Source organism: Fusarium keratoplasticum, chromosome 12, assembly GCF_025433545.1.
Source record: "Fusarium keratoplasticum isolate Fu6.1 chromosome 12, whole genome shotgun sequence".
In the NCBI taxonomy this organism is placed as follows: Eukaryota; Fungi; Ascomycota; class Sordariomycetes; order Hypocreales; family Nectriaceae; genus Fusarium; species Fusarium keratoplasticum.
In genome coordinates, this window is record NC_070540.1 from 253,209 (window position 1) to 278,382 (window position 25,174).

The 25,174-nt window shown below is 50.5% G+C and overlaps 10 protein-coding genes and 1 pseudogene across 11 annotated transcripts, besides 1 other annotated feature; 7 read left to right on the top strand and 4 right to left on the bottom strand.

Annotated features, from left to right (window-relative positions):
- Positions 1–447: 447 nt before the first annotated feature.
- Positions 448–3,908, bottom strand: NCS57_01366700 (uncharacterized protein; the record flags this gene model as incomplete). The annotated part of the gene is made up of 4 exons (XM_053063296.1): positions 448–1,769; positions 1,818–2,510; positions 2,575–3,173; positions 3,223–3,908. The coding sequence occupies 4 exons, from the start codon at positions 3,906–3,908 to the stop codon at positions 448–450; spliced, it is 3,300 nt and encodes a 1,099-aa protein (XP_052906629.1).
- Positions 3,909–5,020: 1,112 nt separating this feature from the next.
- NCS57_01366800 (uncharacterized protein) lies at positions 5,021–5,698 on the top strand (the record flags this gene model as incomplete). The annotated part of the gene is made up of 1 exon (XM_053063297.1): positions 5,021–5,698. One exon carries the CDS (start codon positions 5,021–5,023, stop codon positions 5,696–5,698), a length of 678 nt encoding a protein of 225 aa, XP_052906630.1.
- A 376-nt stretch (positions 5,699–6,074) lies between these two features.
- On the top strand, positions 6,075–9,375 carry NCS57_01366900 (uncharacterized protein; the record flags this gene model as incomplete). Its single annotated transcript, XM_053063298.1, has 3 exons — positions 6,075–6,211; positions 6,327–6,736; positions 8,576–9,375. 3 exons carry the CDS (start codon positions 6,075–6,077, stop codon positions 9,373–9,375), a joined length of 1,347 nt encoding a protein of 448 aa, XP_052906631.1.
- Positions 9,376–10,286: 911 nt separating this feature from the next.
- Positions 10,287–11,064, top strand: NCS57_01367000 (ABM domain-containing protein; the record flags this gene model as incomplete). Its single annotated transcript, XM_053063299.1, has 2 exons — positions 10,287–10,473; positions 10,583–11,064. 2 exons carry the CDS (start codon positions 10,287–10,289, stop codon positions 11,062–11,064), a joined length of 669 nt encoding a protein of 222 aa, XP_052906632.1.
- Positions 11,065–12,100: 1,036 nt separating this feature from the next.
- On the top strand, positions 12,101–13,060 carry NCS57_01367100 (NmrA domain-containing protein; the record flags this gene model as incomplete). The annotated part of the gene is made up of 1 exon (XM_053063300.1): positions 12,101–13,060. One exon carries the CDS (start codon positions 12,101–12,103, stop codon positions 13,058–13,060), a length of 960 nt encoding a protein of 319 aa, XP_052906633.1.
- A 210-nt stretch (positions 13,061–13,270) lies between these two features.
- Positions 13,271–14,431, bottom strand: NCS57_01367200 (uncharacterized protein; the record flags this gene model as incomplete). The annotated part of the gene is made up of 1 exon (XM_053063301.1): positions 13,271–14,431. The coding sequence occupies one exon, from the start codon at positions 14,429–14,431 to the stop codon at positions 13,271–13,273; it is 1,161 nt and encodes a 386-aa protein (XP_052906634.1).
- A 1,341-nt stretch (positions 14,432–15,772) lies between these two features.
- On the top strand, positions 15,773–16,665 carry NCS57_01367300 (annotated as a pseudogene). The gene is made up of 2 exons: positions 15,773–15,881; positions 15,929–16,665.
- Positions 15,773–16,665: a sequence feature.
- Positions 16,666–16,897: 232 nt separating this feature from the next.
- Positions 16,898–18,157, bottom strand: NCS57_01367400 (uncharacterized protein; the record flags this gene model as incomplete). Its single annotated transcript, XM_053063302.1, has 1 exon — positions 16,898–18,157. One exon carries the CDS (start codon positions 18,155–18,157, stop codon positions 16,898–16,900), a length of 1,260 nt encoding a protein of 419 aa, XP_052906635.1.
- Positions 18,158–20,487: 2,330 nt separating this feature from the next.
- NCS57_01367500 (uncharacterized protein) lies at positions 20,488–21,626 on the top strand (the record flags this gene model as incomplete). Its single annotated transcript, XM_053063303.1, has 2 exons — positions 20,488–20,526; positions 20,580–21,626. The coding sequence occupies 2 exons, from the start codon at positions 20,488–20,490 to the stop codon at positions 21,624–21,626; spliced, it is 1,086 nt and encodes a 361-aa protein (XP_052906636.1).
- A 539-nt stretch (positions 21,627–22,165) lies between these two features.
- On the top strand, positions 22,166–22,996 carry NCS57_01367600 (TRNA(His) guanylyltransferase; the record flags this gene model as incomplete). The annotated part of the gene is made up of 1 exon (XM_053063304.1): positions 22,166–22,996. The coding sequence occupies one exon, from the start codon at positions 22,166–22,168 to the stop codon at positions 22,994–22,996; it is 831 nt and encodes a 276-aa protein (XP_052906637.1).
- A 174-nt stretch (positions 22,997–23,170) lies between these two features.
- NCS57_01367700 (MFS domain-containing protein) lies at positions 23,171–24,926 on the bottom strand (the record flags this gene model as incomplete). Its single annotated transcript, XM_053063305.1, has 5 exons — positions 23,171–23,552; positions 23,596–23,751; positions 23,807–24,671; positions 24,718–24,788; positions 24,838–24,926. The coding sequence occupies 5 exons, from the start codon at positions 24,924–24,926 to the stop codon at positions 23,171–23,173; spliced, it is 1,563 nt and encodes a 520-aa protein (XP_052906638.1).
- Positions 24,927–25,174: the final 248 nt, after the last annotated feature.

Consider the following 25,174-nt stretch of genomic DNA (forward strand, 5'->3'; position numbering starts at 1 on the left):
CCGACTCGTCTTGTTATCATCACGGCACAACGCCCATGAGAAACGACCTTCATTTACGATATATACTGCCATGAGTTATGATATCTGGGTGGAATTTGGATTATTTAGCGTCATGAGATTTTTCATTCGTTCTCCTGTTTTAGAGCCATGAGCATAGCAACGCTTCGCAAGGGGCACTTTCACTTCTCAGAAACTAGTTTACTCAATACTTGATCTTGTTCTCATGGCATTTTTCAAGAAATGGTCTTTCAACAAGTAATGCTTGGGTTAAGAGAAGAAAGTTTCCTGAAATGCCTATACTGCTAACCTGCCCGTGGAAAGCCGCGACCTGAGTCCTCTAATCATGGTGGCCTCTAGGTACCGTCTATTGTTCGGTATTCTGGCTCAGTTAACCCATAAGGGCCGGGCTTTAACTATAGCAAAGAACATATTGAACCCATCTATTGTTCATGTTTCGGCGTCCAGGCCCCCATCAAGCTCCGCCATACCACCTTGAACAATCAACCTATCGTATAGCTCGTCTAAGTTGGCCCCTCCGAAAACACTCTCCGTTTCTCTTAAGATCCCCCAGTCCTCCGATACATCCGTGTTGAAGGCTTCCAGTACTTGTAAGGAACCAACGGGGTCCGTTTGAGCTTGGGTCGCTGACTCGATGGCTTCTATTGCCGGCGTTCCTGCATTGTTGTCCTCTGGCATCGATGTGATCGCCTGGTCGTCGGCACGGGAGCCATGAGAGGAGTGAGAAGTCAGTATCACCCCGCTGTCTGTGCTTCGGTTGTCTGCCATGACCCCTTGCGGCCTTGAGTCACCCGATGTACGGCTTCTAGTCTGCGGAGGCTCCGCTGGGACCGGGGCTACGTTCATGCGGTAATAGTCGAAGAATGAATCGAGCGCTTGGCGAAGTATGTCCCTCACCTCTTGCTCTGGCACGTCTGGTCTCAATATTCGCCCTGTTGCCCGAATCCTGTCGTGAAGAATAGAAACACCCTCTCTCTGACTAAACTCTCGCAGGAGAACGAAGTCTGCTGACTGGTCAGAGTCGATGTAGATACTCAGTGGTCGTGACTCGCTTGGAAAGAGGATGTCCCAGATGGCATACCACTGCTCCTCGGTCGTCCCTTTGGACTTCTGGGAGAGCTTGCGGCTTTGAATTGTCGAGATACCTTCCAAACTTTCCAGAGGATCTCGTTCACAGGATCTGCTGAGGATATGGCTTTCGAGGAGGGCCTCGTCGTCAAAAATGGCGAAGCACGTCTGACAATAGAGAGCAGGGGTATGTCGTCTACTCAAGTGCTGCTTGACATAACTGACCGTTGTGAGCTTCTTCAAAAAGCACTCCCAATGCTTGTTTGGATCGAGTTTCCAGAATGGGCAAGCCAGAAATCTTGGCTTTTCCAAAGAATGAGATGGCGGGCCCTTGAGTCTTTTCCTTGGTTGAAGGTTGTTCTCATCCTCATCACCCCTGGAGTGTTTGTTCTCGCGGCGTCGTTTGTAAGGCATGCTTTGCCTTGAAGAGTCGCCGTTCGAGGTGGATGAATGTGTTCCAGAGGGTAATGCTTTCGCGTTGCCTACAAAAGTTGCGCCATCGCTAGGTGCCTGACGGAGATAGCCTTTGACTATATGCTGAAGCACATTTTTGAAGAAGCAAAATCCAGGGCCCACACGATCCTGCTGGATGATGTTTACGGAATCGCTTGACACCGATAAAATGACACCAGTTAGAGAGGTGCTGGAGGTAGACGTGGATGCCGAGGGGGTTGTATCGCCTTCTATCCAAGATATTAGCAAATAAAAGACTTGAGAGGGATGGTGCTCACCCGTTTCCATGTAGAGCTCACAGTCGCAGATGACATGCCGAGCGCCTTTCAAGGCATCGCTAGGCGGTTGCGAGGGGATGCTGTCTCCGTGGGCTTCCAAGAAGAGCTCAGTGGAGCATCTACATGAGTGCGGTTCGTGCCAGTAGAACACGCCTTTAGATGCTCCTGCTAGAACAAGGGCAGCAAAGGACTCTTTGAGGGCGGTACTTTGACCGAAACCGGTGCTTCGTGCAACCTGCAACATGTCATAGGACAGTTCAAGGCCTGGGCACCCTTCCCGTCTCCGAGCCGTCGGATATCTCTGGATAATTGGAGGACCAGATGAATATCCCAGCAAGCGACCCCAAAATGCTGCTGGCTTTCCTTGGAGAAGTTTCTTACTCCCAAGAACTTCTATTTCGACCGCGACAAAGGCTCCCGTGTTTGAGATAGTACTGGATAGTGGCTGAAGAGACTCGAAGCTTGCCCATGTGGCTGGATAAGAGTTACAGTGAAATGTGCCGGTCATGGAAATTGAGGGGATGCCGAGGATGACGCCGCCATCGCCAGAAGATGAATATTCAGAGGTAGCAGCCACAAGCCAGGCAATCTGCTCCCCAACTTCTGCGATAGAGTAACTCGGCCCAACGAGGCTGACAAGCGAATGTGACCGTCCGGCAAATGTTAAAAGTTCCGTTTCATCGCCCAGAACGGCTTTGGGGTCATTAGCTCGCAACTTAAATGCTAGGGGGGTGAAGGACGAGTAAGACTGTCTTACTTGAGAACCAACTTGTGCGACGGCCCCAACCTTGGAATGTGTTCCCGAGAAAAGATATTACAGAGAGCACTTTCCTGCCAAACAATGGCCAGGTCTGGTCCACATATGTTGAAATCCGTGTCAACTGAAGATTGCAAGAACTTGAAGTAACCACGATTCGATCCGACCGCAGATGATTAATCGATGGCGTGGGGATGCGAAACACGACATGGTGATTGGTTGGGCATATTCGTTTGCTGATATCCCCGGACGGAAGCATGGAAAGAATCTGTCGTCGGATTGATGTACCATCGCTCAAGGAAGCAGTTTCGTCCCGTTCGAGTAAGAGTTCTGTCTTGAGACTTTGAATCAGCCAGTCATAGCCCTTGCTTTCAAGGACCATCTTTTTGTACATGAATGAAGCAGCTGTGCTGGAGTCGTTGTCGGCCTTATTTTGAAACAACTCGCCGTGACTGGTTTTGTCCTCGTCGACAGATAACATTTGATCCCACAAGTCCATCTTGTCTCGCAGTGACATATTGTCAACGTCAGCACAAATTGGCACTTCAGCATCCTCCAGCGGGCAAATTATCAGGTTCTGAAATTTGTCGACAATGTTTCTGGAAGCAACAGTCAGTTTGGCAGACTGGGACGGGGGAGCGCAAATACTGGTGCTCCTTATGTATGAGGTACATGATGTCTCGGTGGGCCTGCGAGTTGCCACTGCTACCAATTTTGATAGCAAGGGCTTTGAGAAGGTCAGGGAGCGTCCTTGATAGAAGTGGCCAATCTTCGGGATTAATAGTAGGCCCCAGCTTCCCGTAAATATCGCTGGCCAACTCGTGCACAAAATCACGCGTCTGGGTGGGATCCTCGTTGGTTGCTTTCGAGTACGTGGTTTTGTCATGGTCATCAGCGGCTGTGTTGTGTATCAGTGCCATCTCTCCCGCTTCCTCTAGCGTTTTAAAATTGAAAAAGGTTCTTTCAGCAATTGATCCAGATCCTGAGTCTTCGGGAAGGGTGGCGATGGAAGAGCCACAGGCTACTTTACTAAGAGTCGATCCTGTAGCGGCTTTGGACTGAATTTCCTGGAGGCGGCTCTGTGAATCGTGTTTTTCGGATTGAGTTAGGGCGGGAATGATGGATATTGTCATTCCTGTATGGCCGATGCCTTCCAGGACATCGAGGTCCTTGACTGCCTCATAGGGAGGATCCAAAAGGTCAAAGCCTTCTGAGTCGTGTCTGTGACATTTATCAACTGGCCATTCCGAGGCCATATCGTGTCCGCCCTGAGCGTTGACTGACCCCACATCGAAGCAACGCTTGCAAAACCCGTTATGCTCATGAGGATGCATGGCGAGGGCGTTTTTAGTGCTGTTTTGTTCAGCATTCATTCATGTCGTAGGTCAGCAGAGCCCTACATATATATTTATTAGCCACGTACAGTCTAGAAACGGGAGAATGAGTGTATTTATTTCGAAGAGAAGATGAACTCGTAAGGTGCCCAAGTAGAAGGACGTTACTGGTAGTAAGTTTGAGTCGCAAGTGAGGAATAAGCTGAAGCTGAAAATGAGGTGACGTGGCTTGGAGCTGCCACCAGGCTGGGTTATCACCAATGTGTTTTCTCTTGTCATTGGCTGCCGAAAAAGCACGCTCCTCGAAATGCCAAGACACAGTCACCCAATGTTGTTGGTCAGCACGCTTGTGGCCTTCTCGCTGTGTGATAAGCTGGCTTTGGTGTCTTTATGATGATTGAGGCAGGTTCGGCAATTGAGCTAGTTCGCCTGCCATGCCTTTCGGCTCTGGAATTGGTGCATTCCGAAAGAAATAAAAAAGGAAGCATATCTGGTGGCATTATAGGGCCGGAGGTCATATCTTACACGTGTGCGAATCGACCTCATCTCATACCAGCCTTCAACTTAACACCATCTGTGCTAATCCTTCAGGGAAAAGGGCGGTAATCCGTTTGAGCTTGTTACATCGAATTCGAATAAATATGCATATGATATGAGCCAAATTCGTATCTTGTGTGTTATCCCTCAGTCTTTATGGCCAGGTGTATATAGAAGGAGTGCCATTCTTGTGATTATTAATACCGTCTCCAAAGGAGACGGGACCATCACCCACAATAGCAAAGGACACAGTTTTCAATACATAGTGGCATTGAAACTTAACATGTAAAACACCGTTAAATAGGCATCCGACAGAAAGGCCCAAATTTTGCACTAGCCTGTCTTCTCCCTACCTACCCACACATGTCATTGACGCCCTTAACGTGACACTCTTCAGCGGCCGCAGCACACTGGCGCTGCTCCAGCCTAATGACACTACCTACCAACCTACTGTACCTACTATAAAGCAAACGTCCCCCATCCTCTCTTCGCCTTATTTTCACAAAGCACTGCCTCCTCGCACCATACCAGTCCCTTGCGACATTTGAACGCAGTGGTTCTTCCGCGTTCGCATCATGGACAATTCAAGTCTACATGAAGCCATTATCTCCTCGTTCCTTACCAACCAACGTCCCCCAACTGTCAACGAGATCGCCACCCGTTTCCAATGCAGTGAAGCCACTGCACGACAGGGCCTCAAAGCTTTGGGAGACTACCATGGGGTTGTGCTACACCCACATTCCGACGAGGTCTGGGTTGCCCACCCGTTTTCAGCAGCGCCCACGACCTGCATTGTCACATCAGGGGAGCGCAAATGGTGGGGGAACTGCGCCTGGTGCTCCCTTGGAGTGATGAAGCTAGCAGGCGGCACTGCGAGTCTCACGACAAGACTCGGTGCTATCGGCGATGAAGTGACCCTCACCGTCGAAGATGGAAAGCTGTTGGACAAGGGCTACGTTGTACACTTTCCAGTCCCAATGCGAAACGCCTGGGATAACGTCATATATACCTGCTCGGTCCAGTTACTGTTCCGTGACGAAGCTGAGGTGGACGAGTGGTGTTCCACTAGGGGAGTCCCCAAGGGCGATGTGCGGCCAGTTGAGCAGATTTGGGATTTTGCTACGGAATGGTACGGACGCCATGCTGATGCCGACTGGATGAAGTGGTCATTGAACGACGCGGTAGAAATCTTTCGCCGTCATAACCTGACTGGCCCAACTTGGACGATTGGGGGCGACGCAGGGCGCTTTTAGGATAATCTACTGCCCATTCCTCATTAACACACACTACAAGCCGACGAGAAAGGAGGAACAAGCTATGGAGGGCCAACCCACAAGACTTTAGGATTACTAGTCAATACATGAAGAATAATGCAATTGGGCAAAACGATGGGAAGTGAAGGGTTGATCCGCTAAACCACTTGATTATTTCCCAAGTTACTATTGAGTCCAAGAGACACACCTTCCCGCTGTACAGTCTGCGCGTCAAGAACCACCTTTTCTTGATAGGCCTCCTTCGCCAGCCTTCCATAAAACACTTGATGCAGCAGATTAGCATGCAGAGCGGCTTAATTTGTCGATGTTGCCGTATGCAGAGATTGTTGAAAGGCAACCTTCTCGACCTCCTCAAATGAACATCCACGCTTCAGAGTTTCCGCAGGACTTCAAAGGACTTGGTGGCTCGCGCGGTGGTGGACCCCTCTCAAAGACGAACATACGGAGGAAGATGACGAAAGTCATTGCGAACAGGATCAGGATGCACAAGAAGTAAGTTTGGACCCTACACGCCTAGCTTTTCTGACAAGTTTCATCATCAGTTTGAACACTTCCCTCCATTGGCGACACCTGAAGAGCAGTTGATCCATACTCAGACGGTGATCAGCCACTATCGACCCCCTATCCCCATTCCCCTTCCGGAATCTATCTGTATCACCCCAGAAGCCGAGGATGACAGAATCGCTGTAGAAGACGCCATGCCTCAGCATCCAAGCAAACGATCATCGACTCCCTGCCTACCCATGCCCAACGCTACTGGCCAGGAGCAGTCGAGGCAGGCCGTGATGAAAGACGAGGTACAGCAGCAGACTAAAGGCATCCTGACTGCTGTTAATCTTAAAGCCCTGCAAAAACTGAAAGCGCAGGCTAAACACGAAAAGGAAAGTCGAGGTGACGACACGAGGAAGCAAATGTGGAGGCGAGAGGAGAATGGGGGCAGCAACGATATTCTCACGGAGGAGAATCTCAGGATCTTCAAGGAGCTCAAGATTCAGGCAAGAGAAAGACGACGTCGAGGTTAGCAGAGCCAGAGAAAGCGATAATGTAGGGCATGAGCGAGCACAACGGTGACTATGGGCGAGATACAAGGCTCAACAAATAGGAGCGAGAGTTGGCGGGATGGGAGTTGGTTTAGCTAACCCCTTGAGAGAGATTAATGCCATGCATTTCCAACTCCACCTTTGCGTGCTACCTCAATGTCTGTACGACTGCACGAGCTATCTGAGTGGCGCCGTCATTGACACTTCTCCCTCCCTGCCCTGAGCGCTACTGGATATCACTATGGGGGGCGATCAACCTAATCTTTGGAGAGCTTTCCATGTTGGCGGTCTCTACAATACCGGTAAAGTGCACTGGGCACTTTCTCTGGAAAGTCTTACAAGCTTAGCTACCGGCAGCCCGGACCGCGAGGTGATCAAGAGGGTACCAACGTCTTCTCAAGCAGCTACCATTTTGAAATGGCTGCGAATGCAGTTATGTCTCCTGTACAAGGGCATAATGCAGAGAAGCTTTACAACTTAATAAACATTTCTTTGTTCCAAAATTGGTGGCCAAAGCTTGAACCACGATATGTGTGACGTCTCACCAGCCATGTCTGTTTCCCTAGGTGCCTAACTGAGTTTCTTTGTTCTTAATGGCCGGTCCGCCTGTCAGTTAACCCGTCTGCTGCCCACTTCTTCTTTCTTCACCTCTTTTCATTATTTGTGTCTCCTCCACTCGCTTTGCTTGCAATTGCTGAGCCTCAAGACGCATCGCCACCTGTCTCTCTTGTCTTTATTACCTCCAACATTTCTCCGCCTTCCCTGTTTCATCGGATCAACTCATCCACTGCAAGTCAGAATATGCCACCCCGGACGAGATCTATGACGCGAGATGCACTGTCCAGATCATCTTTGGAGTACCCTGATGGCGATGAAGAGCAGCATGGCACTCTCCCAGTCCGACGCTCCGCCTCAGCCTTCAGGGGTCGTTCATCTTCGGCTCATCTAGCGATAAAGCAAGAACAGCGCGTCTCTTCTTCGCATCGAGACCTGGTCCCCAGTTCAACCTCCCTTTTTGCGTTAGCTCCGACTTCCCTCATCGCTCCAGGCCCACTGTCAAGTTCGAGCCATCACGACGACCAAGAGAGCCTTGAGCCTGATCCCATGCCTCCACATCCTGCCATGGCGACGCCATCGGTTTCCTCTAGTCCCGAGCCACTGTTAGAATACCACCAAGACCCATCAGCTGCTACTCTGCACTGTCACTGCATTCAGATTCCCGTCTCTATGGGACCACCTCCTACCAAACTTCACTCTGTCCAACTCTGTGTTCATCGAAACTGGTGTCCTTCTGAAGATACTCAGATTCATCTTGTTCGTGATACCGCCACTTTATCTCGGACGCCTATACATCCCCCTTCACACCCATGTACCGAGTACAGGCCCCTTGGCCTTTGGGCAGATGATGCTGAGCTCTCCCCGGTCATGGCCTTTGCCAGGCCTACCCAGCCATCTTCGTCGCCGCTTGAAGACGAAAAACTCACGCCTTCCAGTCCTCCCACGAGCTCAAGAGCCGCAAAGCCTCTTAACTATCTCACACACTTGGCAGTCCTATTTATCATGCTTCTCTTGCCTCTTACCCCGTTGCTACCCCGAGGCAATTTGGCATGGGTTTCACAGTCCGCACATAATCGAACCGCACCTTTCACCTTCTGGGAGCCTATCCGTTCGATCTATGATAAACACGAAAATACGCTACTCCCTTTGGTGACTCCCTTTGAAGTGAGCGGGCCCGTGCCTGCACAACCCCAACTCATTCTCTATGGCCTCTCGGAGGAGCTCAACATCATCAGGGGAGGCTTCGCATCCTAGTCAGGAGGTCTTCGTTCACTACCACCCGTACCAAGCAACCTCGTTGCCCGGGTGAAGGACTGCGAGGCTAGAGTCAAGGCTCTTGTTAAGGACCAAGACTCCTTTGAGGATATGGCCCCTTTTCTTATTGCCGGAGGGGCCGCTACTTCTCTCCTCAACGCATTGGCTGAGACCGATAATGGCCGACTTAAACAAAGAGCCAATCAAACCCTGACGCCCAAGCTCATCAAGATAGTCTTCACTGTCATCGAGGAGCACAACCTTGAGGCCCTTGTAATCCTTCAGCGGATTGGTCGCGAGCTGCGACGCCTGCTACTTGAAGTTCGAGGCTTACTCATCGAGGTATCTCAATCCGTTAGTCCATTTGCTAATGGTATGCCCAACAAAATGTGGGTTGAAGGGACTCTCGACGCAATAAGCTACGCTGAGAAGGAACTACTACCCTTGATCTCGGGCGTTTACCTCCCACTCGTTGAAAAAGCTATTTACGCCTTTTCTGACGTCGACGCGAGGTTGGCTGACCTCATCGAAAAGTACAAAACTTTGGAGCTGACGAAAGAAATCGAGGAAATCGATGTGTGTTACTTCCAAAGCGACCGCCCCACGTGGTGGTCTGGCTGGTTCCTGAAGCGAGAGAGGATCACGACGACATATTTTTTGGATCCGTGTACTCTTGACGAACTGCAAGATGTGGCAGTCAGGGATGCGGCAATAAGAACGTTGCTTTTGGAGGAGTATCGGAAGGAACATCGTTCCCAACCCCGATACAACGACATCCGCCCCCCGAGGCCGCCGACCATGTAGGGTTTGCTGGATTTGTGCTGCTTTTTTGGTTACTGGTCACTCCATGTACTCTATCGGAATGTCTTTTTGTTACGTCTTGATACTTAGGGGGGCGCCGGGGTTAGTACTCGTTAAACGTCGAGTGCAAAGCTATTGAATCACTTTTCCCTTTGGTGCGATATTAAAGTGATAGGTGACAGTCTCCAGGGTAAGCCGACGACCCAGTATTGTTCGCGAACCAGTCAAGGGCATCTCTATTACATCTAAATATTGGATTGATGGCTGCCGAGGAACGATGGTGCGGAGGCAGATGGCTGTTAAAAGTCGGGGAGCCGTTCCCGATAGTCACTGAGGCTGATATTCAGGTACCCCATAGTCACAGATTCTGGGACGAGGTCTGACGAATGACCGTCACTAGGGCCAGAGCTAGTCGTTATCGCCAATAGTTGGTTGGTCAGAACTTCCCCCTTATCAAGATCATTGGTACCGTACTAACTGGCCTGGGTACTTATCCGACAGTGGGTATATCTCTAAGCGCACGATATCTTTAACTTCAAGGGTATAAGCCATAGAGGGGTGTGGTCGTGAGAATAGAAGAAATATGGTAGCTTTATTTATCCTTACTTCATAGATTTACTACGAGCAAGCGCTCACATAGACCAGGATTTGTCGTGATTCTTTCAGGACGTTTATTGCCGCTCCATCCTGCCGAGTCCGTCGGAAGCGGACCGCAGCAGATCCAGTCCCGGGCCGCCCCTTCGGACGAGGCACCTCGACCCCCCGAGACATGCAGACAACAAGGGGTCACGAGGGGGGCTAATGCCACGTACTGTACTATTGCGCGACATGGTCAGCGTCTTGAACGTCCTCACTTTTCTCCCTTTCTATGACATGCCCATTTAAACACACGTACCATTCTATCCCAAGCAAGCATGGCCAGACCCACAACCGAATTTGCAGTGCTCTCGTTAGTACCAGGAGCAAACTTGGTGGATCCTGAGTCTGAAGGGAGCCGCATCTGGAGAGATTGCCTCAAGACATTGAGTTCCTTTGAGGGGTTTCGCAGCTCCCTCTACAGCGTCGATGAAAAGAACACCAATACCATGGTAGAGATCGTGGGTAAGAATATTCCCTCACTTGTCATGTCTTTCGCTGGGGTAGAAGAGGGGCTCCGCAACCTCTACCACCGTCTCCATTTTGCCTTTTTGTCGCGCTGACAATGAGCCAGACTGGGAGAGCATCGAGGCTCACCAAGCAGCCACCGAATCTCCCAAATATGGCCCTTTCTTGGAAAAAGTGAGCGCCATCTTGGCCGGGCCTCCAAACCTCAAATATGCCATGCTCAATGTCTACGGGGCGGAAGGAGAGTTAAGCCTGTCTCCACCGGCCGCCGCTTTCAAAGATACTCCGACCGTCATCCAGAAGTTCTACTTCCCGGCTTCTGTCGATGCTGCGGCAGTTGACGCATCGGCTCTCGAAATGGTCCAGTCGGTCAAGAGCTTGAAGGGGTTCAAGGCGGCGGCAACAGGGTGGTTGCTTGAAGACGTTGAGCACCAGGTATTGGGAGGAAGCGCAGGCAAAGGTTTCGTTTTGGTTACGGGCTGGGAGAATCCTGGCCTTGCCATTGACTTCAACACGTCTCTGATTGCCAACCATGAGCTTCAAAGAGTTGGAGCCAAGGCAGACGAGGGTTTCGTCGCTAACTTCTAAGCTTGGCTGTGGCTGAACCTGGGGCGAGAGCTGGAAAGACTCAACAACTATCTTTCAAACGACCCCATCATCACAGAAAGGCCTGGCTTGCTTAACTTGGCGAGAACGGATAGAAACACATTAGTTAGCACGACTATAGAAACGGAACCGTTCCTATTAATGTGCAGGCCAAATCACTTCCACTACCAGTCTCCGTCCACGTCGTTGTTGTAGTTGTTGTCCCGAACACAGTGCCTGGCATCCTCCTACGCCCGTCTCCTTTACATCAACTCTACATTTCATGGCCATATACAATAGCGTTCATTCATAATTCTTTGGGCCATGAAGCCTGAAAGTTTAAGTCTCACCTAGCCTCCCAGGTCGAGGAAATGACACCAAGCTACGCGATAGTAATGGGCAGGCCCGGCGGTGGAAGTCCGTCCGACTGTGCCGCCGAGCCATTCCGTACCTTTAGTGGATCAACTGACGGGCGGCGATATAGAAGTGGTTTGATATATAGCCTGGTCTCACCTTGAAGAATGGCCTAGTCCCCAACTATCCGCCACGCAACACTTGGGTGACACTGACATGATGTCCTGACCTTGAAGAGTGCGAGCTTTACGCGACATCGAAAGGTAGGTTATCCACCCACGGCGAGGCGATGAGGTGATGTCACCTTGGACTACCTGCAAGGGGAATAGCCTCAAAGTCTTTACCGCCGTTCTGGGTCGGCATCTACGTTTACCCACAAATCGGGAATGCCTCGGAATTGCAGAGCCACATGAGGACAGTTACCATCCGGTTCCTGCTTGTTTTTATGCGGGTGCGTGGCATGATTGTGGATGTCGTGTTGGGGTGATCTGATAGTTGGACCCATTCATCAGTTGACGAGTGGATACCCTCAGCTTCAAGTATAAAGGATAGGGCTATCAGGCGTCTATCAGAGGTTGTTACTTGCTCGATATTCTCTCATATAAATCGCATCGTCTTCTTAAAAGTCCCATCATCACTTCTCTCTCCTCAAATACCCATATAAATCAACCTTGAAGCAATCAACATGCCCAAGTACGTCCTCACCGGCGCAGATGGAAATCTGGGCAAGATTGCCGCTAGCCACGCCGTTGACATCGTTCAACCCGAGGACGAGCTAGTTCTCACAACATACAAAGAAGATGCCGTCCCTGCTGAGTTGCGCCAGTCTTGGATAGACAAGGGCGCCAAGTTCGCTGTTGCCACCTATGATGATATCGAGAGCCTCAAGGCCGTGTTTGAGGGAGCAGAGGCTGTCTCGTTCATCTCCACATGGCTCTTTGGTGAAGGCCGACGACGTCAGGCTCAGACTGTTGTTGATGCAGCAAAGGCATGCGGCGTGAAGCGCGTCTGCTACACGTCATTTATCGGAGCCGGTATCGAGGCCGAGAACGAAGAGGATATTCCCTTCTTGCCTCGAGACCACCACGCTATCGAAAAGATCATCTACGCCTCTGGTCTGGACTATAGCATACAGCGCAACTACCTCTACGCTGACAACATTCCCACTCTTTTCGCCCCTTCATTCAAGTTCTGCGGTGACCGCTGGTTGACAAACACCCACGGCCAAGCCGGCGCTTATGTCGCCCGAGAAGATTGCGGTCGCGTTCTTGCTTGCCTACTTCTCGGCAAGGGAGAGCCCAACACTGTATATGACATCACTGGCCCTGAGGCTGTCACAAACCAGGAAGTCTTTGACTGGATGTGCAGTCAGACTGGTTATAAGGGAGAACTCGTGGACATGCCAGATGACGAGCTGAAGCAGTGGTGGCTGGACCATGGGCTGCCTACCGACTTCTTTGGTGACTTTTCCCAGTTGCCCATGAAGCTGTGCATTGGCGATTTGATGTGCTGTGGCGAGATGGTTGCCGAAGGACACATGGCCAAGACGACCGATAATGTTGAGAAGCTGACGGGTCGGAAGCCAGTGCCTTTCCGGGAGACCCTTCTTCAGTATAAGGATCTCTTCCCCAAGCCTGAAGAGTAATTTAGATATGATGGACAGATGAGTAGTCTAGTTAGGATAGTTATGAAATATGAAGCCTCTAATGTGTGTACCAACAAGACGTGTCATGACACAATCAAGTGCAAGGTCTAAATGCGATAACTATAATACAGGCAAAGAAAGATACTAGTCAGGTAAATGGACATCTGTATACTGCCCAGTCTATGCTTCAAGAGCCATTTCGCCAGCCCTTCAAAAAGCAGCAAGGCCAGAATTACCAAGTCCGGGCATGAGGCCCATTCCCTTTCCAAACACGTCACCAACCTGCTGAAGCGAACCATCTTCCTTGATCTTGTAAGCAACAACGGCGCCAGAGCCTCGGAGGAGGTTGTAAAGATACATGCCGTCGCTGCTGAGGGCAAGATCGACAGGCTCGGAGCCATCACCCGGGAGAGCGGCCTCGCCTTCGATGAGAGAAGTGGTTCCGTTGTTGAAAATGGCGTAGCTAGAGATAGAGTTGGAGACAAAGTTGGCAGTGTAGGCGTAGCGGTTGTCGGGGGTGACGACGACCCAGCAGGCGTCGGTCTGGTCGCTTCGCTCAGCCTTGGTGACGGCGGTCAAGCTGGGAACCTCTCCACCGTTGAGGTGATAGGTGGACAGAGCGCTATTCTTGAAGGCGGGGAGGCCGGACTCGACGACGTACAAGGTGCTCTCGTTGTTGAAAACAGCACCAAAAGGTCGGAGGCCGCTGGAGGCCATGGTGGTGACGGGTGCGGAGCTGGCTTGGCCCTTCTCATCGACGGAAAAGACATCGATTGTGCTGCCAACCTTGTTGGTGACAATCAGGGATCGACCATCAGGGGCAAAAGCTACCACACCAGGGACACCGATAGGGGTACTGAGCGGGATAGTCTCGTTGGTGAGAGGGGAGAGCTTTCCTGTCTTGCCGTCGACCTTGAAGCCAAAGATGCCAGTCGAGGCAACGGAGCCAGTGAGGGCGTAGGCATATCCGTTCTTACTCAGGGTGATGCTAAGAGGCTGGTCACCTCCGTAGATGGTCTGGACCTTGGTGAGAGACGAGCCATCAACAGCAAAAACGGTGATCAGATCGTCGGCCGGGTTAACAGCATAAAGATACTTGTTCTTTGCATCCAGCTGAAGACCACCCTGAGTATCAAAGTCAACGCCCTGTCCTCGCCCACCAGTTAGGTACGCCTTGGTCTGAGTCAAAGAACCATCGCCGTTGCGAGAGAAAGCGATGACCCTGTTTCCGGTAGGCTCGTTGGTCATAGCAAAGACGGCGCCAGCTGCGTTCTTGGTTGAACCGCCTTGGACACGAATGTCGATGCCCGCACGGGCTTCGATGCCGGAGATGGCAGCGAGGGTAAGAGAGGCGAGGTTGAGGACACGCATTTTGCTGGCTACTGTGGTAGAGATGTTGAAAGAATGTGTTGAAATGAGAGTTGTGGTGGTTGTTGTGATGGTGAAGCTGTTGATGGTTCTGTCCCGAGCGCTCTTCACTACTCTTTATACAATCCAGCAACTCCCCTTCAAGCCCAAAGAATTACGACGCATCAACTAATTGCGTTGACGCCATCACCTCCGCAGCAAGGCATCTCGGCTTGCGGCAAGAGGCTGAGCAAGTTTAGCCCCTTGATGCGAAGTCGAATGCTATTCTGTGCCGATTTCCCGGGCGATCTCAGCCCTACTGGACCCCAGACTGTGCCTTGTCTCGGAGATATTTCTTGCGGCTGGATTTTCAAGACCTGGAGTGATTCCAAAGGTGACAGGGGTAGCGACTGCAGGGTTCAGCTGAGGTTGGGCAAGCCTCAAGCGATCCATGTCGTCGTGTTTATTGCAAGGTCCTAGCGAGCAATTAATGTCATATTTGCTGCACACGAGACTTTAGTCTGTCAAGTGTCATCAATGTTGGGTTTCACTTATTCACTGGCATTTCGCTGGGTAGTCTCCTGGCTACGCAGTGCCAGCCTGGGCGTCAGGTGTTGGAGTCCGCCAGCCATGTTGATGCTATTCAGAAAGCCTCCAGAGAGCACCTCCAGATTCCTTCCCATGCCCAAAATCGCCAGTTCATCCTCATGAATTCTTTTTCCTACTAACCTCGTACCATGAAAGCCAGATGAAGGAATGATTCCATCCCATTGCCTGCCCCAGACTGTTGACCTCCATCAAATTCCAAAGCCACAAGCAATTTTCGGTTTCAGTTACGTAAAATATTTAAACTCATAGGTTGAACCCTGAATGATTCCAAAGCCAACGCGCACTAAGATCTCACCCCGCGTCCTGCTTATGGCTTGGACACAAGCGAGCTGCAGATCAAACACAATGGAAGTTTAATGAGACTTTGGAATCTGTGTTTAATTAATGAGGTGATTGTTTACAACTGTCACATGTATTACACTGTACTGGCGATGTACTGGCTTAGGGTAACGATGAGTTGTCTTGGCAAGCCAACTACATTCAATATTCCACTTGAGTAGACTCGGGGCGACTGCAGCAATCCTTTGATGCTGCAGTGTGCATGTGGAATCAGTGTGATGTTGAAAATAGACATCTTGGCAATCAAAGTGTATAAAATGTTTTGTTGCAGCGGAACGCTTACTGGAAACGCAAACTTCACAGCCCCGTAGAACCTGCGACACAATTCGACCCCTTTGCAACAATTGAAATGGCTCCAAAGGTTTTTCCCCTCTCAAAAGAACAGGTAGAATTCAACAAACCTAACACTCGCAACAGCTCACTCTCTACTCGTTTGTCGGCTCGCAGTGGGCGGGCGTTGCCCATCTTGCCTTGACAGAGAAGGGATTCTCTGCAGATGACTACGAAGTCAAGGAAATAAACTTGGGTACGCTTCAACACCTTCAAGTTGGGATCGATACTCACATTTCCCAGCTGCCGCGGAGAACTTTGCGCCAGAATATCTCAAGATCAACCCCCACGGCACCGTCCCATCTCTGGTGTCTTCTGCTCTCGAAAAGCCCCTCGTGCAGAGCATGGACATCCTCCGTTACGTTGACAGTTTGGGCGAAGCCACTCTCGTACCCAAAGACCCCAAGGTGCAACAAAAGGCGCAGCAAATCATCGATCACGTTCACTCTGCAGACGCCGACACGAATGTCATCCTCTTTGATGCCCGAGATACTAAGGAGATGGAGGCTAAGAAAGCCAGCATGTGGAAGGACTTTCTCCAGAACCGACAGACGAAGCTCGAGCAGGAACACAAGGCAGCACCTGACAATGCTTTCTACAACTTCAAGAGGGAAGAGAATGGAACAGTGAATAAACTCTACGCCACAGAGCTCGGTGCTGATCATCAGCAATTTTTCGAGACCTCCCACAATCAGTACCGTACCTTTGCAGCCGGCATGAACAAGCTAGAGGACATTCTCGTGCTCCCCTTCGCTGCCGGAGACTCTGTCACAGAAGCCGACTTTCACGTCATACCCTGGCTCTCGCATGCCATGTGGGGAGCTGGAACAGAGCCTACTGATATTCACAGCTTTGGGCCGTTGGAAGAGTTGATTCGAAAGTCAGACCCTGGGTTCAGTGTTGGACCGAAGACTAAGCAGTGGTGGAAGAGGGTCTCTGCGACCAAGTCGTTCAAAAAGGTTTATCCAAGCCTTCACTGAGTTGGATTGGATGGAGGGTGGCAAAATTGGATATAACAAGGCATTCTTTACTCTCTTAAGAGATAATAATACTATTAACACAAACCACCAGGATCCTACTGACGTAACTAACCCATTTACCTACCTAACTCAGACAAACACCAAGCTTCCAAATCCATCGCACAATCGACCCCTCCCTACCTCGACATATCCTTCATACAAAACACACAACACTAGCGTCCGTCAATATCAATCAAAAAAAATCTTCATCAACACCAATCCAAAACTTCTCCTTTGTATCCTCAGCATCCCATACCTCCGCAGAAACCATATCAACCATTGCCCTCCGGCTCGGCCGCCTTAACTTTGCCAACGGCTGCTGGATGAGTTCAATCCCCATGACCCTGTCTTGCTCGTCGTCGTACACCTTGAGGCCAACAATGAAATGCCCCGTTCGGGGTGCGAGAAGATGCGTGGCGTGACATTCCGGGTCTCCAAAGTCGGCATGACCACCAACAGGAGGTAGGCTGAAGGGAAAGAATATCCCGGTAATTAATGTTTGAGCCGGGATTATGTCGTCTTCCTCATCTTCATCCGGCTCATCGTGGTAGATTCGTATCGATATGCCCGCAAGCCAACCGTCTTCGGGAAAAAACACTTGGTTTTCGAGGTCGAGGCCCATGCTTTTCTTGTACACAAAGCCACAGTTTCCAACTTTGATGGCCTTGAACTCCAAGTTCCTGGTCCATTCAACCACAATTTTGGGGTGCACAGAGTCCAAGTCGCCGAACTTGCGAAGGAAAAGAAGGTCTCGGCAAGTCTTGTAGTTTGGCTTGGGCCCCGTGTCGACTACCGCGTCGATCATAGTTTCGGGTATTTCCCCTTCTTCCTTATTCCGGATGGCCTTTTCCTCGTGGAAAGCCTTGACAAGTGGCGAACATACTTGCCATACCCGCTTCCTGTTGATAAGGGCTGGACTCATGTAATCACCCCGGCTGAACGAAGCCAAGTGAAGTGTCTTGTAGAACGCCTCCCAGTCCACGGGCGACTCAGAAATCTCGGGATAGGGCACGTCAAACATCCAAGGCATATCCCGGATCAGCCTGTCCCTCCAATCCTTGTTCTCCAAAGGGAGAAGAGCCGTCCTCCTCGATGCTCCCCTCCACTGACAGATATCAGCCATGGTCATGTGCTCCGTGGTGAGCAAGACGAGCTCGGGAGGCAACTTGACGAATGGATCATCCCTTAAACTTGGTAGACGTTTAACCACCCGAATTTTCCCATCCATTCCTGGGGGTTGGTTCTGCAGTTCAGCGTACCACGTTCTGAGGGCCTGGTCCGTGGAGGGTGTGACCAGATAATGCCTCTCACCTGGATCGAATTTCCAATATTTTCCCATGAACCTCTCAGCGCCACCATAGTCCAGGGTCAGGCATCTTGAGGGGGCTGAGCTGGCAAACTTCTTGAATGCCTTGTAAACACACTCAAGGTCCAACTCTTGCGGTTCAATCATCTTTTGAAATAGATACATGCATACAGCATGGACGGGAAACGCGACGGGAAAGTCTGTCTGATTGTTATACCTGGATTGAAATGTCGGCAAAATACCCCATAGAATAGACAGCAACTTGAAGAGAGATGGTGCACTAACGCATATTGCTTTATTGTTCCCATATGTCGTATATCGTAAGCGTAGAGGCCATTGCCGAGATGACGAGCGTCTTCCATTAGGGCAATTCTATAATACGTCAGTCAAGGTCTTTCTAAGGTTAGAAATGGGTTACTAACCCTACGCCACCGAGGTTCTCAGTAAGAATACTTGTCTCTCTCAGCCACCAGAGGGTTCTTACTGGGGAGGCGAGGAAGCTATAGGAGGTATTCGGATTGCCGTGGGTCACGCCCGGCCGACCCAAGGGTGGGTTGAAATAAGTGAGGGTGCCGCATAGCGCACAATAGACCTCTCCATCAATCATGAAAGGTTTAGCCTTGTGAGTTTTTGAGAAGCAGGAGAAGTGGTTGGTAAAGTGATGTTTGCAAGTCGTCAAAAGAAGGAATGACTTGGGAGAAAAGAGATTCATTTAGGCTACATGTAGCTTTTAAAGGCAGCAGAGCTAATGGGATAGAATGCTAAGTATCATTCTAACTCTTCATGAGCATCTGAATATCGTTTTCCCCGAACAGATACTGTTGATGCGCTTGTCGAGTTAAGAGCACCCGCAAGATCATCTCAGTTTTGGTACGCATCTGCGTAATTGCTTGCAGATGTACTTGGAAATTTAAATATATATATGTTACTAAACAGCAGCGTTCCCTTCCATCAATTGCTATCAGCTTTCAGGGTGAATAAGCTTGATGTTTTGACTTCCTTTCGACAGCATGTGTGGCTTAACGCCGACATTTCGGCCGAAAGAAACGATGGGCCGTTGTCGGATGCACGAAAATATTATAAAAGCATATAAACCAACGGCCATGCATCTTCTGTTGCACGGATGAGTCCCTTGCTACGCATGAAAAAATGATAAAAACTCTTGGTTTGTTGATGCATGTGTTGCCACCATCGCGAGACACCATGTCATGTTGCATGTGGTCACGTGACTACCTGTCGGCCTACATGACCTGTTTACACTTGCAGCATCTCGTGTTGGATCGGCCCTGCATTTATTTCTCGCCTCTGAGTTATTGCAGAATCTTCTAGTCGATCGATGTTTGGATGTCATCATCGTCATCAAGAGTTGGTGTGTTGGACTGCTCCAGGCTCCTCTTCACTCTAGTCATCCGAGTGTGCAACATTGTTACTACAGATTAGTGAGTGCCCAACATCAAGGATGCAAATGCCCAAGAGTACTCAGCAAAGAATTTGAGACATGTCGCCGATCTCCACCATCTGCTTGGCCTTTTGAGCTGATAACGACGAGTCCCTTGCAATGTCCCTTTGTCACTTCTGATCTGCCTTTGTCTAAGACTCGACAGTAAAGACTAACCAATCATGAGAAAATAAGCATTTGGGTAAGGTTCCTTGCAGGGCTTGGCAAGCCATCGCCATTACTGTAAGACTTGGCGGCTTGGGATATTCCAAGTGCGCGATACAAGTCTAGGGTGAGAGCTGAGTGACACAGTTGGCTCTTCCATATTATCACAAATAATGATTCCAACTTGTTATAAAAGAACGTAATTGCTCTATAAGCATTCACAGCGATTTTTACCAAATTCACGGTTTAATCTTTCAGCACCCTACACTCAGCCGGCCCTTGAAAATCCCAACGTTCTTTGTAACTTGACATGCAGATCAGGGTCCAATCTTCAGAGCCCAACCCAAGTTACAACTACGTAATTACGACATGGATAAAGTGACTAACTACGATCATATAACCCCCCTCGTCGTCGGAGAATACATGACAGCATCAACCCAGTCGTCATGAAACAATCCTCCCCCTTCAATTGGCCGTGCTGTAACCCCCAATCTCTCGTTTACGTCTTGACGCCTTTGCCGCTAGCTCGGTGGAATCCCGAGGCACCCCGGAAACACGATCAACTTATACCCGACCAATCAGGAGGGACCAGGTTCTGACACGTCATCGTAATTTTGTAGATCACTGTCTCAAAACTGGGAAAGTTTGCCGTGACGTCATGGTGGTGGTGCAAGTCCATGCACTAAAGTTCTCGTTGCCGACCAACGACGCTGATCGAGCGACTTGCGGTGTGCAACCATCGTGTACGATACCGTACCCATCATGACTTCTATATACCCGATGCTGCTGCTCTCCCGAGAGTTGACGTCGATCGTGTCGCCAGACATCCGACTCCTTCTACAGACGACAAGCCGATAGCAGACGCACTGCCGCGATGAACCACGCCAACATGATCGAGGACAAGCACCTCAAGGTATCTCATCACGCTCGCATCTACCTTTGACCTCCTGCTAAGGTTTGCACCAGAAAACCTACATCATAGCCGTGCTGTGTTCCACCCTCGTCGGCACATTCACCTCGTCTATCGGCCTCTGGGACCGCGTCAAGGAGCGCCGCAAGCAGAACCACCGCGACACGACCCAAGACGAAGAGATCAAGAAGCTCAAGGAGCAGGTCGAAAAGTCGGAGAAAAAGTCCAAGGAAAAGGACCGGGCGCTGGAGAAGGAGAAGGAGACGGACGAGGTCAGCGCTTCGCTCAAGAAGTCGAGTGCCCTTATCAGCAGGGAATTCGAAGACGGATACGAACGACTCGGTCGGAAATTCGCCATCGGAGACGTGGTTACCGAGAATAAGCTGCAGGCACAGGTCATTGCTCTCCAGCAAACCGTCATCAATGTCCTGCAAGATGCCGTATACCACGGTCGGCGGCTTGACCGCGTCGACATGCAACACCTTATCGCTGCCTCCAACGCCGCACGAGACGGATCACTCGGAGCTCTTCGAGAGCAGCGACAACGTCTCTTGATGGCTACCGAGAAGCCAAGGCCAGCACTGGCTCCGCCGCCGAAGCCGCTGCCTCCGCAAAAGGCACTCCCTGCTCCCGCTCGCAGCCGCGCATCGAGCATCGTCCGGTCCGAACACCCCCGATCCGAACCCGTCCGATCCGAGCCCGATCCTCTATACTGCATATATAGCATTGATCTGCAGTGCGATAAGAATATGCGCATGGCCTCGACTTTTGCCCCTGGAGGCATCTGTCAATGTCCAGCCTGTGGGATCAAACTCGGTGTTGAAGCCGACGACATCTGGGCTATCCGGAAGCCCACTACAAGGTGGATCACGATCGACGGATACGAGCGAGAGGTCGATGAAGATCTCGAGTTCATCGTCAACCAGCGATTTGTGATCAAGTGCCATACCCCAGACGGGGACTTTGCCTGCGTTCTCTGCACCAAGTTCCGCGACGGAGACGTTCTCTGTGCGAGCGCCGATGCATTGATCAACCACGTGGGTCGATCTCATAGTATTGAGGAGTTAGAATGGGAGCCTGACTTTCGTATGAGGGCTTTGTAAGTCATGCATTTTTGGGCGGAATCTTTTAAGCGGCATATCTTTTTGGGCGGACATTGTGAAGCGTGTGAACATTTCTTTGGGTGGCATCTTGCATTTGGGGTTTGGGAAAATTGCGTAGTCGGATCTTTGATAGAGACTATAGATGATACACGATAGCGTTTATGAATGATGACAACTCTTTTAATGTTTGCTTTTGATCAGTTACATCTTAGCTTCGTGAGCTCCTGGGGGCTTCCTTGGATGTCTTTCCCCAAGACAACGTTCCCCTGACATGCCAATCGGCTAAGATATTAAGCTTAACGACACATACCAATAAGACCAGCTGCATCTGGAGCCATCTCTTGGCGCCTCTGAGCAGGCTGCGGGATGGGGTCTGGACCAAGGTGGGCTGAGACAGCTGAACAGCCTCCACTTGGCGGTGACTAACATTGGACTCAGCCCGGGGTGAGTCAGACAACCACCATTAAGAGAGTCGTGTATAAAGCTGAGATTTAGGAGCCTGCTTTCTCTTTTGTTCAACAAAAAGAGCAACTGTCAAAATGGAGAACCAACCCCCATCTAAATCACTGGCTTCACGCATGAAGGAGTACGAAGCAATAACGGAGATCCACCTCGATCCATCCAGGCCTGCCATCCTCCGACTCGACGGTCACTCGTTTTCCAAGTTCACAGCGTCATTTGCGAAACCATTCGATGAGCGATTACACACCGCCATGGTCAAGACTTGTGCTGACCTACTTGGCGCATATTCATCAGCCAGTTTGGCGTACACGCAGTCAGATGAGATCACTCTTGTGTTCCCAGATGGCGTCGGTAGCCAGTTTAATGGCCGTGTCACAAAGATTGCCTCGCTGGCTGCGGGACGTTGCTCTGTCCATTTTTACTCGCACCTCGTGGACGCACTGGTTGAGACACCAGAACCACCCGTCAAGGGCTTTTCCCCACTCCCTTTTCCTCATTTCGAGAACCAGACACTTCCTCACTTCGATGGTCGCCTATTTAACGTCCCAAACGTTGAAGAGTGCCTGAGCAATGTCATATGGCGATGCCGCGGCGACGCCATCCGGAACAGCGTATCAGGCTTTGCAAGGAGTCTTTTCACAACAGAGGAGCTACACGGAAAGAACAAAGACGACATGCTCGAGATGGTCAAGAAGAAGGGCTTTCCGTATGAGCGGTCTGTGCCAAAGTGGGCTCTAGAGGGATCCATGGTAAAGAGAACTCTGGTCAAGATGGCAGCGGTAGATCAGAAAACCGGTGAAACAGTCGAGGTAGTGCGGACGAGGACAAGGTGTGAGGATAGAGGAATAACAGAGTTCTCGGACGAGAACTTGGCTCTGGTAAGGGATAAATACTGGCCTGAGGCATGATGATAAGGGCAGGCCTCTGTGTCATATTGGCTTCCAAATGAGATGCTGAGGCAGGGATGGGTGGTTGATAGAGAACTACATTTTTGGTTATGATTTTGGCTGTTGCCATCAGCTGAGATTTGCATACATGAGCTACATTAACTTGCGGCGTTGTTACGCGCTTCTCAGTAAGTTTTAGGCCTCACTGTGGTGCACACTAGCACCCTTAGCATCCCCTCCATGCAGCACTGCATCCTTGACATCCGGGTCAAGCACCTCAATTCGAGTCTGCTTAAACTTCCTAAGCGGCACCTTCATCTCAAAGAGCTTGTCCACCTCCTCCAGAGTGCGATCCTTCATCTCGGGGACAAACAAGAAAGCAACAACCGTCATGACGAAGCAGATCGAGCCGTAAATGAATCCAACCTTGCCGCCTAGACCTGCATAGTCGCTGTTAAGCAGGTAGGGTAGAGTGAAAGATGTGACAAAAGTAGTGAGGATGGAGATGCTACAGGCGATCAGGCTGGTCTTTTCTTTGACGCGAGCTGAGGTGACTTCGCCCAAGACAACGTAGGACCTGACAAGTTAGCCTGGCTAAGATACAAGGGGGTTCAACTTACAGAGGACCCCATGAAACGCAGTACATGGCACTGAACAGACACATAGACGCCACCATCATCTGTCTGGCAGCATACGTGGGATCAGGAACTGTGGATACAATGGCGACGATGTATAGGAATGCGCCCATCAAGAAGCCTCCCGTCAACAGAATAGGCCTGGAATATTGTCAGTGAGCACGCTGTAGAGTTTCATCAGAATAAGTTGACCCACCGTCGTCCAAAGCTGTCAACAACAAACCAGGTGCCAGCAGTGCCAATGACACCGGCCACATTAGCCAAGACAGTAAACAGGAAGGCCTGTTTAACAAATCCGTTTTGCTGGTAGAAAATGGCAGAGTACTGATTGACGAATGCCTGGCCAGTAATCTGCTGTCCAAACATGGCGATGATGGCAATAATTGTTCGGAGCCTGTTGTGGCTGTCAAACACTTCGCTCCAACTACCCTTGCTAGCATTGGCCTGGTCTGCTTGGATCTCGGCCATCTCAACCCTGATGTCGTTCTCTGTCAATTTGCCTCGCAAACGTTGGAGGGACTCGAATGCCTCGTCGGGACGGTCTTTTGATAGAAGCCAGCGAGGTGATTCGGGGATGAATGGCAAGAGAGCGAGCAGGATAACCGGCACGACAAACTGAAGACCGACAGGGATGCGCCAAGATGCATCGCCTGGAATGCCCTTGGTCCCCAAATTGACGAGCGAAGCAACCGTCTGCCCAAAGATGATGACCATCTGGATAGTCGAGTTCATCAATCCGCGAAGCTCTTTCGGGGAGCACTCTGCCTGGTAAATAGGGACAACAACGATGCAGAATCCCGTCATAGCAAAGTTGACGACCCTCCCAACCGTGAACTGAGCCGCTGAAAAAGCTGCTGTTTGTAGAGTAACGCCTACGAGCGAGATGCACGCGAGAATGAAGATGGCCATCTTTCTTCCCCAGCGCTCAGAGACTGAACCACAGGTGATGGCTCCGACGAGCTTGCCGAAGAAGGGAGTCGACGTCATGATAGATGAGAGATAACTCGGCAATGCGTAGAGGTCTTTGTCGTCGTTGTATTTTCCGAATCTCTTGGCAAAAGCTGGCGTTGTTAGATGGAGTCTCGAAACAAGAGGGAGGTGACTCACGCTGCATGGCCTGGACGCCTGCAAAGTTACCAACATCAAAGCCAAAGTTGAAGGCACACAGAGCCATGTAACTAGGACACTGTTAATGCGGGTGTGCCAGAGAAGTTGATCAATACTGACATGGTGATGAATGCAATCATCGGGGTAAAATAGAGGAACCGCTCTCTCAGGGAGAGACTTGGCCCTTCTGTTGCAGCACTAGGAGCCATGGTGTTGGATCGTTTGCAGAAGAGTCGATTTGGGACACTCTTGATGGCGACAGGATATGGAGTTGGCTTGTTATCCAAAAACCTTTGAGTCCTGGCCTCGTTTAAGTATTCAATGTCACAGGGCCATTCTCCGCATACGTAAAATCCGGGGTTTAGAGGCGAGCTGCACCATCTGGGGTAAGGGGAAAGCGATTGCTAGCACCTCAGAGTCACCCACCGCCTGAGTGATGGAGGAATGGACCGATCGC